This window comes from Xenopus tropicalis, chromosome 8, assembly GCF_000004195.4.
Source record: "Xenopus tropicalis strain Nigerian chromosome 8, UCB_Xtro_10.0, whole genome shotgun sequence".
NCBI lineage: Eukaryota > Metazoa > Chordata > Amphibia > Anura > Pipidae > Xenopus > Xenopus tropicalis.
This window is the reverse complement of record NC_030684.2, coordinates 22478780-22494196: the sequence shown is the minus strand read 5'-3', so window position 1 is coordinate 22494196 and position 15417 is coordinate 22478780. Positions and strand designations below refer to the sequence as shown.

The 15417-nt window shown below is 43.4% G+C and overlaps 1 protein-coding gene across 26 annotated transcripts in view; it reads left to right on the top strand.

Annotated features, from left to right (window-relative positions):
- The window catches only part of fnbp1 (formin binding protein 1), a 103446-nt gene that overhangs the window by 64497 nt on the left and 23532 nt on the right, over positions 1-15417 (top strand). For all 26 annotated transcript variants that reach the window (XM_031890579.1, XM_031890580.1, NM_001079194.1 and 23 more), the window contains 1 exon segment: positions 12749-12877. In XM_031890579.1, the coding sequence (XP_031746439.1) occupies positions 12749-12877 (129 nt within the window).

Here is a 15417-nt window from a genome sequence, read left to right as displayed (position 1 = left end):
TTCTCCCCAGTGTCCTTCCCATCCTCCTCCTCAACATCCTCCCACCAGTTCCCCCCCCCCCCCCCCCCACAACGACCTACAGCTTCCTTTGGCTCCATCCTCCAGCGACCTCCTGCCTCCTTCGGCTGTGTCAGTCCCTCGGCTCCCGCTGCATCTGAAGTTTTATACGGTTGCGCCCCGTGCGTTCTGCCGTCACGCGCACGCACAGGACGCAACCAATCAGGCGTCGGCGGGCCAGATTAAAAAGGCAAACGGGCCGGATGTGGCCCGCGGGCCGTAGTTTGCCCACCCCTGTTCTAGCCGGTGGGATAGCATTTCGGGAGATTAGTCCCCGTGTGTCACAGCCCTTAAGGTAGGAGATCCAAATTACGGAAAACCCCAGGTCCCGAGCATTCTGGATAATGGGTTCCATACCTGTATTTGTATTTATACATATGGGAGGGAGGTGCCATATTGTTTCCCTTAGACAGTACAGTATGAGGGTACAGGTTATTGTTTGCCTAGAACATTCCTTCTCTGTATATTTGCACGTATACATATGGGAGGGAGGTACTATACAGTTGCACTCGTTCCTGTGTATGCTTTTGTTTCACTTGAGTCTGTGTGCTCAGGGGTATCATTACAAGTGTGGGTAGCGGTGTCAGTACAATGGTTACTTTTCCCTGGTTCATCGGAGCGATGGTATAGAATCGCGCACATGGTACTGAGGCTGGAGAAGGATAATTGCTCTAAATTACTGAAGTGTTAAAGGAACAGTAACACCAAAAAGTTAAAGTGTATAAAAGTAACAACAATATAATGTACTGTTGCCCTGCATTGCTACAACTGGTGTGTTTGCCTCAGAAAGACTACTGTAGTTTATATAAGTTAGCTGCTGTGTAGCCATGGGGGCAGCCATTCAAAGGAGAAAAGGCACAGGTTACTTAGCAGATAACAGACAAACCCCCATTATATGGGGCTTATCTACTAGTTATCTGCTATGTAACCTGTGCCTTTTCTCCTTTTTTCCAGCTTGAATGGCTGCCCCCATGGCTACACAGCAGCTTATTTATACAGTAGCTTTTCTGTAGCAAAAACACCAGTTTTTTTGCAGAACAACAGCACATTATATTTTAATTACTTTAAAACACTTTCATTTTTTGATGTTACTGTTCCTTTAAGATCAGTTGATTATAATTCATATCATCAGCATCTCAGCACAGAGCAGCTCCTCTTCTGCCCCTCCCATAATCCCCTAATGCTTTGCATCATTAACCCTTTTTTTATCTTCATGTCTCAGCAACCTGCGCCAAGGGGTCGGGGCTCAGCAACCTGCGCCAAGGGGTCAGGGCTCAGCAACCTGCGCCAAGGGGTCGGGGCTCAGCAGCCTGCGCCAAGGGGTCGGGGCTCTAATGAAGCATGCAGAACCCTACAATTCCACCACGCCACATTCATAACCTGTGTGCCACCTTTTCGTATGCACATAATAGGTCTTAAGTTTAAACTGATATTTAACAAACCTAGTTTTCATTTGTTTTTCTAACTCCCTGTAATAAATACTTACAGAGGCAGCACTATTACATAACTCCCCTGAGCTTGACCTTGTGCAGTCCCGGCTGATGATGCCATTGCTCTGCTGGATCCTGAAATGCTTCCAGTTAGGTCCAGTAATAGGGATTCTAAGGAGCCAACCCAGCCCCTTTGTCTGTTGGAAATGATCTGGGCTCATGAGTCACTTCCAGCGGGGAGGAGCTGGGCAGAACATCTGATATCATGGCTGAGCAAATGAGCCTGACAGCAGTGACAAGCTCATGGAGAGAATGAGCAGTGGGTTCTCCCTCATCACGCTGTTTAATATTCAGCCCTATTCATTATTCAGGAGAACAAACAGCTCAGAGCGATTTCACCTCCAGGTGTCCTTCCACTTCCACCCACAATTACCACTGGCCTATTGGGCTTCATGGAACAACAACTGCCCACGTGGCACAGCAGAAAGTTTTCTCTTGGTATTGTTTGTGGCCATTATGGCTACTTACATAGATGCCCCACTTTATCTATCTGACTTTACAAGCTTTTGGCCTAGTGGATTGGATAACTATGGAAGTTTACATCTTTCTCTGCAGGGTGGGCTCAGGCTGATAAGACTGACACTTGCTAGTAAGTCATTGGCCCATATGGTCTAGCTCAGTGGCATAACTAGAGGTTACAGGGCCCCGCAGCACAATCATTTGTGGCCCCCCCTAAACTTATGACTTTGTTTATAAACATGTATTGGAGCTCCTTATTAATTAACTGGACCCAAAATTCCTCCTGGCCCCCAGTAGTCACAGGTTTCCCCTTCCTTGTTTAAGCTTCACAATTGGACAACAGACCCACAATTTACATCAGTCTGACTTGCTGATTTTGTATGGTGTCTGGCTCAGCTATGTGCCAAGGAGCTGTTGGCTTGCTGTAAACCACTATGGCCACCAGATCCTGTTGGAGCTAAAGCGGTAAACCACCCCAGGCTCCCAGTCTAGGCAATCTCATTAACACTGTCCCAGAGTGAGCCATGTCATCAGCTTCTGCTTCCTAAACGAGCTCTGCATAATGTATGTATGTATGTATAACTTTATTTATAAAGCGCTACTTATGTACGCAGCGCTGTACAGTAGAATACATTAATATAAACATATTATATATAAAAAAATATATAAATACAAAGTATTACAATAAGCACAAATAAATACAAGATACAGTTGCAATAAGTTAAGAGTCAAAGACACAAGAGGATGGAGGTCCCTGCCCCGTAGTGCTTACAATCTATATACCGTATATACTCGAGTATAAGCCGAGTTTTTCAGCCCTAATAATGTGCTCAAAAAGGCACCCTCGGCTTATACTCGGGTATATACGGTAGTTACGTTCTCCCGGCCGTGCGCTCGCTTGCGAGCGTTGACTTACTTTCCCGTTCTCCCTCTTTATGCAGCACCTGTTCTCCCTGTGTTCCATGTGCACTCCCTCAGTATGCCGACGCTCTCACGCTCTTCCGCTCTCCCTCTGTATGTAGACTTGACTCCATGCAAGCACCTCCTCCATGGACGCGCGATGTAAAATGCCCTTTCAGTTGACTCTATTTCATTGATCCAGCACCTCGCCAGCCATCGGGCGCGCAACTTACTCTAATTCATATCCAGCCCTGGGCATCTGTCGCAATCGCATGCACGTATCCAGCCCCCCCCCCCTCATGCGCGTGACGTGTGTGGTGGATACGTGCAACGCGACCAATCGCTGGAAAGGTACGTGACGTGTGTGTGCGCAACAGATTCCCGGTTCTGGATATGAATTAGAGTAAGTTGCGCACCCGATGGCTGGCGAGGTGCTGGATCAATGAAATAGAGTCAACTGAAAGGGCATTTTACATCGCGCGTCCATGGAGGAGGTGCTTGCATGGAGTCAAGTCTACATACAGAGGGAGAGCGGAAGAGCGTGAGAGCGTCGGCATACTGAGGGAGTGTACATGGAACAGAGGGAGAACAGGTGCTGCATAAAGAGGGAGAACGGGTGCTGTATACAGAGGGAGAACGGGTGCTGCATACAGAGGGAGAATGGGTGCTGCATACAGAGGGAGAATGGGTGCTGCATACAGAGGGAGAATGGGTGCTGCATACAGAGGGAGAATGGGTGCTGCATACAGAGGGAGAATGGGTGCTGCATACAGAGGGAGAATGGGTGCTGCATACAGAGGGAGAATGGGTGCTGCATACAGAGGGAGAATGGGTGCTGCATACAGAGGGAGAATAACCTGCTTTTGTCTGCTACTGTAGCATTTTTCTTTCCCTGAAGTTATCAGCAGTGCTGTAACTCTTAAAGGCAGGATGGTCAAAGGGTCCTCCATCCACCTTTCCCTTATCTGCAGCTGCCAACATGATATATTTATGAAGAGTTCTCAGGGGGTTACGCTGAGTGTCCTTTTATTATTTAGTAGCGGCTGCATTTCCCACCCTAGGCTTATACTCGAGTCAATAAGTTTTTCCAGTTTTCTTAGGTAAAATTAGGTACCTCGGCTTATATTCGGATCGGCTTATACTCGAGTATATACGGTAATCTAATCTGCCTAATGAAAGATATAGTAGTAATTAACCAGGGGAACTTCCATGCTTAAATCACAGAGAGAGAAAGGGAACCAGTGATCTCCCACGACTTTAACCACTGGGGTGCTATATCTAGCTTGGGGCCCCCTGTCATTATAATCCTTACCTACAACAAGCAGCTTATTGTCCTTAATCATTTACCCCTCTCAGCGTGAGAGCTGTAAGGTGGGGTAATGGGTGGGGGGTTGTTTATGTTCAGGTGCAACTCCCACCACCTACCTAGAACCAAAGTTTGTCAGGCTGAACTGAGAATACTTCAAGGACTCCATAAATGGCCAAGTATTACTTAAAAAAAATAAATAACAGGACCCCTTAACATAGAAATAGGTTGTACTTTCATTTTAATGCCTGTATAAAGGGGAAGCTAAACCCTTATTGTAATTACTCTAACCTTATGTCAATCACTTGCTTAGTCCCCAGTGCCACGCTGGCTTTATGCTGTAATGCACAGGCATTGTCTGTTTGTCACACATGTTCTTTACATTACATACCTATGGCCAGCTAGAAAATAGTCCCAAGTGTAAAATCCAAGGGAAACTGCCTAAAATATAGTTTGTTTGTTTGTTTTTTAAATAATGAAAATAAATGTAATTGTAAACTTCTCAATAGGCATTTATGACATATTTTCACTGATCATAAAGATATGTGTAAATGTCATTGCTATTGAAAGCAGCATCTGCCTGCATTTGTTCTATGAACTGCTGGTTTTGACTCCTTAGTAAAAAAACTAAAACAAAAAAACAGCTAAGCTACATTATTTCAGAGTCAGACCCTCAGACACTGATTTCATTAGCAGTTGGACTGTATAGCAGTGGACATTTTCTTTTATTAGGCAATTAACAGTTTTTGGGTGGAGATACCCTTTTAGTGGATTATCTTTTCCCTCTGGCTAATATCCTATACAGTCCACGAGTGATACTCCAAGTCATCTGGAAAACCAAACACATATTGATTAGATTAGCACTTGTCTATTGCAAGTTGGAGTCCATTATCCATTTACTTTAGTCGGGTTTGTTTGTAATGTGATAAAAGTGTACTGCTCCCTATCACAAAACACTGTCCCATGTGGCCTTGGGGTTCCCCCCATTATGATAAGTGTGTATAGCACTGTCCCATGAGGCCTTGGGGTTCCCCCCATTATGATAAGTGAGTACTGCTCCCTATCACATAGCACTATTCCATGTGGCCTTGGGATCCCCCCCATTATGATAAGTGTGTACTGTTCCCTATCACATACAGTAGCACTGTCCCGCGTGGCCTTGGGGTTCTCCCCATAATGATAAGTGTGTACTGCTCCTTATCACATAGCACTGTCCCACATGGCTTTGGGGTTTCCCCCCATTATGATTAAATAAATTGGAATGTTACCGTTTACATTACATTATATTATTTAAAGGGTAACTAAACTAAAACCCAAGTCCCTTTCCAGAAATTCCCAAAGCTTTTTGGGTCTGCAACTTGGACCAGTCCCACCCGAACCTCAGGCAGTTGTGCACCTGCCCTTTATATAAACCCAAACAAATAGAATCTCCGCCTCTGGTTTTAGCACAAATGTTTTTTGCCTGTTTTTGTATTAAAGGGTTAGTTAACCTTTATGTTAACTCTCAGTATGTTATACAAAGGCCTATTAGAATCTTTTCAATTGGTCTTCATTTTTTTTTTTTTATAGTTTCATTATATGTCTTTTTTCTTCTGCCTCTTTCTAGCTTTCAAATGGGGGGGGGGGGCTAGAAGGCTAGAATTGTATCATTATTTATTCCTTATATTTCTATATTTATTTTAATAGTATGTGCCATTAGATTGCTCCACAATAACCTCCTGCTATTGTATGTACCATAGTCCATCCCTTTAGCTCATATGTCTAAATCCTGTGTTTCCTTTGTTCTTATTGGTCACTTGTTCCCTCCCAGTGCAAGATGGGATGTAAATGTAGATCTCCTCTGCTGCCTGTGCTCTCAGGCATAATAAAAAGAGATGAATTGTTTTTATTTTAATTGAAAACTATTGATTTTTTGTATGTTGAAAATTAACAATATTTATTTGGATTTATTCCTTTTATTTGGGCTTTTGGGTTGAGCACCATTATTCATTGGTCTTTTCATTATGATGTTTACGGCACAGCACAATTATATCGAATGCCCAAACAGAACCCATTCAGCCGCCCCCTGCAGGTCGTACTTTTTGTTCTTTCCCACAACCCACTGCTGATCTCATGCCATTAAATCTTCTCCGGCCTTTTCTTTCAACTCTGAAGGGTTGGCGGCCGCCCTGCTAAATCACAGAGCTGGCAGCGGCAGTGGGCAAGCTGGGTATTGCTATGCAGATGAGAATGCAAATCGCCCCTCAGCGCTGCCATATTGTCTCTTCAACACGGCAGCTTTGCTCTTTGTATCTGCAGGCTGGGAGATGATGGATACAGAAAGGCAAGATCTGGGCCTGTGAATGGGAGATCGGGCAACCGGCCACGGCTCGCTGTATCCACTGAGAGGCTCAAGATTCCACAGTGTCTGTGCATAAAGAGCAGCACTGAGCCACTTCAGACATAAAGGGCTAGCACACAGGGCTAGTTCAGCAGGTATATTGGGCTTGGTATATTGGGGGGTACCAGGCAGAGCAGATGTAGAAGCAGCACAAGACAAAGGGAGATTTGCCTTTTCTTTGTCACATAATTACAGGTTTTACATTGATTTTGCTCTCAAATTCTACCCCCCCTTCTATATATTTAACATATTTTGCATGCCTTGTGGGTGTAGCCCTTCATTCCTGGAAAGCCTAATAGGTTTGTCATTTGCTGAATAATTTGTAGCTTTGTGATGGGATGAAAGTAAACCCTTGTTTAGTTGCTTTGTGCCCTATCCTTTCATTTTAGGAAAAATGAAACCCCATAGAAGGGGCATCCTTACGCCTCTTACTTTGCTTAGTAGTGGAGATGCCAACCTAGGTATAAAAGTACCTGGAGGCATCTTGGCCCCACTTGCGCTGCCACGTTTCTGCCTCGGACTCACCCCTATCTTACCAAGGCTCGGACTCACCCCTATTTTACCCCTGAGCTCGCCATTGTTTCTGAGGATTTTAGGTGACTATTCTTATTACAAATTGACAGTGGGTGAGGGGCACGTTATACGATCGATACCAATGTTATGAATAGGGCAGAAAGATAAATGTATTGTAAAGCTGGCAACCCTGTTCCTAGGTGATTAACCTCCATGAAGGGCCTGAAAATTAGGAAAAAGCTACTGATCCTCTAACTGGTCCAGCCATGTCCCAAGGAGCCACTTGGCCAATGGAGTGAACCTGTGAAGAGCACTTTGTAGGGTTTTCATTTAAAGGAGAAGGAAATTAAAAACTCAGTAAGCTTTATCAGAAAGGTCTATGTAAATACAGCCATAAGCACTTACAGTAATGCTGCACTGAGTCCTCTATCAAAAGAAACACAGGATTTCTTGTCTCTTGTCTTCCAGTGTCTGATTTCCTCTCCCAGAAACATCCTTAATTCCAGTGGCCAGAGCCAGTGCGCAGTTCTCTCCTCTCTCCCCTCTCCTGCTTCCCCTCCCATTAGAACACTAAGAACTCACTCCCCCCCCCCCTTAGGAATGTGTGATCTCAGCAATAAGGCTAGACTGCAGGCAGGAAGCCACTTAAAAGCAGCTGCTATCTTAAGCAAACAGAAGGAGCTTCTAAAGCTGTTTACTCAGGTATGGTAAAGCTTTCTGCAGAATAAATATAGTGTTCTAGGTGGCACAAATGGGGCAAATCTATTGGCAGTAAAATGCCAAAATGACTTTCCTTCTCCTTTAATTACATCCCAATATAGTTTCACCTCTGCTATTTCCTCTTTTTATATTTATGCATTGACAAGGGCTTGGGACCTATGTTTGATTCTAGCCCCAGTTATGCCAGTCTCCTCCCCTTTTCAAAACATAAAGTCAGGTTAATTGGCTCCTGATAAAACTATATACATATACATAGTAGGAGCAGGCTGGTGGGACACTGGGAGATGTCCGGTGGGCCCCATCACCCCCAGCTCACTTACCGCCCATGATCTGTGGGGGTGGAAAGGAACAGCTTGTTGGCTTCTTGAATTTTGCAGCAATGGGGGTGGGGAACCTCTATGGCTGGGGTGGTGGGCCCTTGGGGTGGCAGACCCATATACCCCAATCTGACATTGAACATATAAAATGTGTTGGCGCTATATAATAAAAAGGGTTTGCTTACCATGACACAACTGAGGTATTTTTTGATATTCAGTTTTTATATATGGTTTGTGAGCTCCCGGAGCACAGCAGCTGTTCCACATACTCATGCCATTAGTCTCAGATCTACAGCATGAGCAATTGGTTGTACCCAGCGAAAATAGTGAGGGTGAGGAAGCTTATGTCAGCGCCAGTGTCCCAGGCTATCCTGGGATTCTGAGCATTAATCCAGCTCAACTTGGGCAGGGACTGATGGGAATGTGATAGGGACCTTAGATTGTAAGCTCAACTTGGGCAGGGACTGATGGGAATGTGATAGGTACCTTAGATTGTAAGCTCACTGGGGCAGGGACTGATTGGAATGTGATAGGGACCTTAGATTGTAAGCTTCACTGGGACAGGGACTGATGGGAATGTGATAGGGACCTTAGATTGTAAGCTCCACTGGGGCAGGGGCTGATGGGAATGTGATAGGGACCTTAGATTGTAAGCTTCAGTGGGGCAGGGGCTGATAGGAATCAGGTATAAACGTAGTAAAGGGCTATTATATTTATATATATATATCCACATATTTAGTTTAATGGGAATGAGAACTGGGCTAGCTACCTTGTTTACTTGTTCAGCTCTTCATTGTCTCGGGTTGAAAAGTTTCATCAAACCCTTCTGGGACTCTCTCTTTTTTTATGGGTATTTCTCCACTTCTTAAGAATTGAATGTGGAAATTTTTTAAACTAGTGAGCTTGAATGGAGATGTGGTTTTGAAAAATGACTTCATCCTTCCAGGGTATAAGTAGCCAATGGCAGACTGCTGGCTCCGTGCAGCTCCCTGTCTTGTTTCACTGCAGAAAGGAGCTTGGCACCTAGATCTGTTTATATTCAAATTGTAGACGCTTGCGAGGGGACATGATTACTCTGTACAAGTACATTAGAGGAGAATATAGGCAGATAGGGGGTGTTCTTTTTTCCCATAAAAACAATCAACGCACCAGAGCCCCCCCCTTTAGATTAGAGGAATGGAACTTCCATTTGAAGCAGTGTAGGTGGTTTTTCACGGTGAGGGCAGTAAGGGTGTGGAATGCCCTTCCTAGAGATGTGGTAATGGCAGATTCTGTTAATACCTTTTAAGAGGGGCCTGGATAAGTTTTTGAACAAGCAGAATATCCAAGGCTATTGTGATACTAATATCTAGAGTTAGTATTAGTGGTTGTATATAAAGTTTATGTATGTAAGTGTATAGATTGGTAAGTATAGGTTGTGTGTGCTGGGTTTACTTGGATGGGTTAAACTTTATGGACTATGGTCTTTTTTCAACCCTATGTAACTATGTAGGGAGTGCACTGCCTTGTGCTATATTCCTTATAATTATTAAATAGCCAAGGGGCTAAATATAGTGTTACCTTGCTCCATGCACCATCAGGAGACATACTGTATGGGTGTATGTGTCATACTGGCACCCCAGAAATTACATTCCTTCTCTGTATATTTATATTTTTACCTATAGGTGGGGGGTGCCATATTATTTCCCTTAGACAGTACAGTATGAGTGTATAGCTTATTGTGTGCCCAGAACATTCCTTCTCTATATATTTGTATTTATACATATGGGAGGGAGGTGCCATATTGTTTGCCTTAGACAGTACAGTATGAGGGTACAGCTTATTGTGTGCCCAGAACATTCCTTCTCTGTATATTTGTATTTATAAATATGGGAGGGAGGTGCCATATTGTTTCCCTTAGTATAGTATGAGGGTACAGCTTATTGTGTGCCCAGAACATTCCTTCTCTGTATATTTGTAATTATACATATGGGAGGGAGGTGCCATATTATTTCCCTTAGACCAGTGATCCCTAACCAGTGACTTGTTGCTCACCAGTACCTTGGATGTTGCTCCCAGTGGCTTCAAAGCAGATGTCTATTTTTGGATTCCTTGCTTTTGGGCAAGTTTTAGTTGCATAAAACCAGATGTACTGACAAACATACCCTTATGTAGGCTGTTAGTCCACATAGGGACTGCCAAATCGCCAATCATAGCCCCTATTTGTAACCCCAGGAACATTTTTTGTGCTAGTGTTGCTCTCCAACTCTTTTTACATTTGAATGTAGCTCACAGGTAAAAAAATGTTGGGGATCCCTGCCTTAGACAGTAAAATATGAGGGTACAGCTTATTCTGTGCCCAGAACATTCCATCTCTGTATATTTGTATTTATGCATATGGGAGGGAGATGCCATACTGTTTCCCTTAGTACAGTACAGTATGAGGGTACAGCTTATTGTGTGCCCAGAAGATTCCTTCTCTGTATATTTGTATTTATACATATGGGAGGGAGGTGCCATATTGTTTCCCTTAGATAGTACTGTATGAGAGTACAGCTTATTGTGTGCCCAGAACATTCCTTCTCTGTATATTTGTATTTATACATATGGGAGGGAGGTGCCATATTGTTTCCCTTAGGAAGTACAGTATGAGGGTATAGCTTATTGTGTGCCCATAACATTCCTTCTCTGTATATTTGTATGTATACATATGGGAGGGAGGTGCCATGAGGGTATAGCTTATGAAGTTCTCTAATTTTGCCCAAGCTGGCCCAAAACCCATGGGTTGGTTGGGTTTGGGGCAATAAACCTATCTCTGGTCTCATACATTTAGGACATAGTATACTATATCTATCTATCTATCTATCTATCTATCTATCTATCTATCTATCTATCTATCTATCTATCTATCTATCTGCCTTTCTCTATCTTTTTTAGGAGTGTAATTACCAAAATCAGAAGTCTTGCATCCTTTTTATAATCCCTTTAAATTAAGATATAAGATAAATTTTAAGGGATTCTTTCTTTGTTCTAATTAATATTCCATGTATCTCCTGATTCCATCACCGCTAATTGAAAGAATAAGTGGAAACGTTAAGGGAATAGCGCACATTGCAGCTCCTCTTTTTTCCCAATACTTTCTTGGCTGCCACACTAGGAAAGGCAATAACAAAGCATGGGTGGGGGGCCAGCAAAACGTTGGCTATAGTGGCCCCAGATGTTTTACCCTTTGTGCTTGACCGATCAGTCGCCGGGGGATGTGCCAGTCCTCGCAAATAAACCTCATGGGAGAAGTCGTGGCTGTCCCAGCAAAGGACTGGAACCTTTTGGCGCCAGAGAGAAGTTTCCATTTCTGGAGATTAAACTGTTCCATCCGCTGGAATGTCAGAGATTTGTTGTTCGGAAACTATTGTCTCTGTATTCAGGTCATGGACTGAGCCCAGCGAGGGACTCATAGTGATCAACTTGTACGAGCCCAGCCCATTACTGGCAATGTATGTGGCCCTTGCAGATCCTGTACCTCCATGGTAGGACATATCTGTGCTTAAAGGAGAGCTGCCATTCAGGTTACAAATCCAAGGATTGATTTACCATGTGCTGCAGTGCATTGTGGGACAGAGATACACCATGGTCTCATTTGTTCTGCGTAGGTATCAGAACTGAAAAGGGTCATCTAATAACTTTTGCCCCCCAAGTCTACAATTGGATATTAGCGGGGGCCTTAAAAGTGTTAAGGTAACCAACTAGTCTTGCTTTAATTAAGAGCTGAGTACTTCTGAACCTTTTGATCTGTTGGCAGAGTTGGACTGGCCCACCGAGGTGCCAAGAAATATTCCAGTGGGCCTCCTTTAATCAATGAGAACTGGGTGTCATTCTGATATTACCCTTGTAGAGAACAGGACACGACAAATGTTATTAGGGGAGGAATTCAGTGGCCTTAACATTTGGATTAGCCCAATCCAGCGCTTTTGCCAGAACATTATGTGTATGGCCAGCCTTTATTTGACTGGCCCTGTCTGACCGTTTCTTTGGGTTGACAATCCTGAGCCAAAATTGTGGATTTCCATAATTGTCTGAATATAATGAAGACAATGAGAGTAACCCATGGAAAGTCCTAGGATGGCGTACTTGTATACAGGCCCGCACTGGCAATCTGTGTGTTCTGGCGAATGCCTAAAGAATTAAAAAAGATGCCGTAGACAGTGACTGTTTTTTTGGGCTGGTGGGGGTTGTTTGGGCCTCTGTGTACTTGAAATGCCAGGGCCTATTTTGACCTGTTTGTATAGTGATATTGCCTAGATTAATAGTGAGACCAACCAGCTGCCTACTCACCAGATCCTCTTCCATCTAGAAAGACACGTATATCGATGTGGGCAAGCACTCCGGTTTTCCCAAAAGAAAGTATAGCAAAAAGCAGCTGTATTGTATTAAAATTAGTTTATTTAATCCATATATAAAATAAAAAGCAGAAGCCTACGTGTCTTTCTCCATGTTGGCTCCCTAAGCTGAAGGTCTGGGGCATGAGCACCCAGACCCATCTTTACTATGGGTAAGATTTGCACCCTACTATTGCTAAGACTGTGATTACCCCTATAATTGTTTTGGATTTCCTCTTCCAACTATACAGGCTCGGCAGCAGGCACAGATACGGCACCAGATGGCAGACGACAGTAAAGGGGACTACTCCTCGGTGCTACAGAAGTTTAATCGTGAGCAGCATGAGCACTACTTCACGCACATACCTGGCATCTTTCAGGTAATTGTCCCCCCCCTCAGTGTGAGTCTGAAATTTATCACGCCATTCCTTATAAACTTTTTAGTAAGTGTCACCAATTTTCATTGCTTTTCTGCTCTACATGGGTACCTCTGGAACTGTAGTTCTATACTATACTATACTAAACTATAGCAGGGTGACTTTTACCCCATTGTTTCTATATATCTGTAACCTTGTTATGAGCTAAGGGGCCCAGCCTGAAGGCCAGTTAGGGGGAGATTTGGGGGAGGGCTTATTTGTGCCCTGGGTACCCCTGGAACTATAGCAGGGTGACTGTTACCCCAATGTTTCTATATATCTGTAAACCTTGTTATGAGCTAAGGGGGCCCAGCCTGAAGGCTAGTTAGGGGGAGATTTGGAGTGAGGGCTTATTTGTGCCCTGGGTACCCCTGGAACTATAGCAGGGTGACTGTTACCCCAATGTTTTTATATATCTGTAACCTTGTTATGAGCTAAGGGGGCCCAGCCTGAAGGCCAGTTAGGGGGAGATTTGGGGTGAGTTTTTATTTGTGCTCTGGATACCCCTGGAACTATAGCAGTGTTATGGCAGTAAAATTAGTAGCCCATCCTGTACAGCGCTTTCCAATGTACACAGGACTACCACGACTATGAACCAATAAAATCATTAAGAATATTCATAAGATTACCCCAATGAGAGGATTAGAATGTACACAAGGATCCCCCAACCTAGAGCCAATCAGGGCGATAGATTGCATGAATAGCCCAATAATATTCCCATAATGCGAACACAGCCAAGTGCAATCGGCATTAGATGGACTTCATTTATCCTTCTCAGTTCTACTTATTTTGTAAATGTCTGAATTCCCCAGTTGAAAGGTGGAAAAATAATACCGAACAAAGGACTATTGATTGGACTCCAAAATGGAAGGGAAAAAAATATCACTAAGAAAATAGGCGCAGGAAATTGTTCCTCAAGATAAATAAAGATAATAAAACCTAAAGTACTAGGACTGCATTAAAGCAGCAGCCCCAACATAAATAACACATATCTGACAAATGAATTTAATTACAGGTTAGAAGATGTGGAATCAGTTTATATAGTGATTAAAATGCAATGGAAGTTACAGTATATGTTGGATATTATTTCCATTAATTGTCTTGCACAGCTCCATTACATTTGCACTACAAGGAATGGGCAGCATATGTAGCACCCTGAATCACTTTTACATATACACTTTAGGGCCTGTACAACATCTCTTTTCCCAACCAAGTACAACTGGTCTGGCCTTTGCTGTTATAACAGCCCCTTCTCTTCTGGGAAGGTTCCACTAGATATTGGAACATTGTTGGTAGGATTTGCTCCTATTCAGCCACAAGAGAATTAATGAGGTTGGACACTGATGTTGGGGATCAGGCCTGGCTCACAGTTGGGGTTCCGGGTCATCCCACAAGGGTTCAGTTGGGTTATGGTCAGGGCTCTGAGCAGCCAGGTTCTTCTACTCCCATCTCAGCAACCATTCTATATGGACCTGTAGCCTTAAGGTTTGCTTTCAGTGAAACCAGGGTCCTAGCCTAAAGCCATTATTTACAAGAGCCCAATGGCAGTGATCTACTCCCTACTTGCTGCTTGGTATTGAAGATGGTGGGGAAACCACCCCCCCCCATCCCCATTTGGTGGAGCTATAATTTATAAGGCCCCATAACAAAATATATATAAGAGGAACTCCATCCAAACAAAACTTAAGCTTTTTGTGTAAAGAAACAAAATTTCAAGAAACTATATAAACATACATCAATTAAAAATATGCAGCCTTTTCATGAATTTGAATGTAATAATATGGTACCTATGCCCGTCCCCTGTTCTCCTGTTGATCTGGCTGACTACTTTGAGACTGCACACGTGATGTCAATAAGCAAATGAACATCACAGTGCAATGCATCATGGGTTATATAGTTCCTAGATGCCGGCTGTAAGCTGTGGAGAAGTGTTACAATTTGTAACATCAATGTTTTAGTCCCTCCTCCCCTGCCAGGATTTCAAATAATGCAGAAAGAGAAGAACTGTTTTGCAGCTAGTTTCCACATATAAAAATATTATTTATTCATTCTTTTTAAATGAACAGATTACAGTGATAGATAGATCTGTTAGGTGTTTCTGTGTTGTATCGGCCTTTTTTTTTTTTTTTTTAATTAATTTCGGTTTGGAAGCCAGAGTTCCCCTTTAAAGGATAAGAAACCCTTTTATCATAAAAGCCTCTAAAAAGACTTTATACAGCCCCCAGCATAACATACCTTTCTCCCTTCACTCAGTCTTATGCAGATTCTTTATCACAAGCAGCTTAACTTCAGATTTTTCTGCTGCTTCCTTGTCTAGCATGAAGCTCCACACCATTGTCTTTGCTAAATTTTCCTTCTCCCTTTGACTGTGAAGATTGTCGAAGGGTCTACTGGGCATGCCTGATTGATTCCCATTGGAGCAGAGGCAGCGAGCATGTGCAGTATTAAGGCAGCAGTGCCCTTGGTTCCACTCCAATCCCAAAACCTTCCCTTGTTAATTTTTC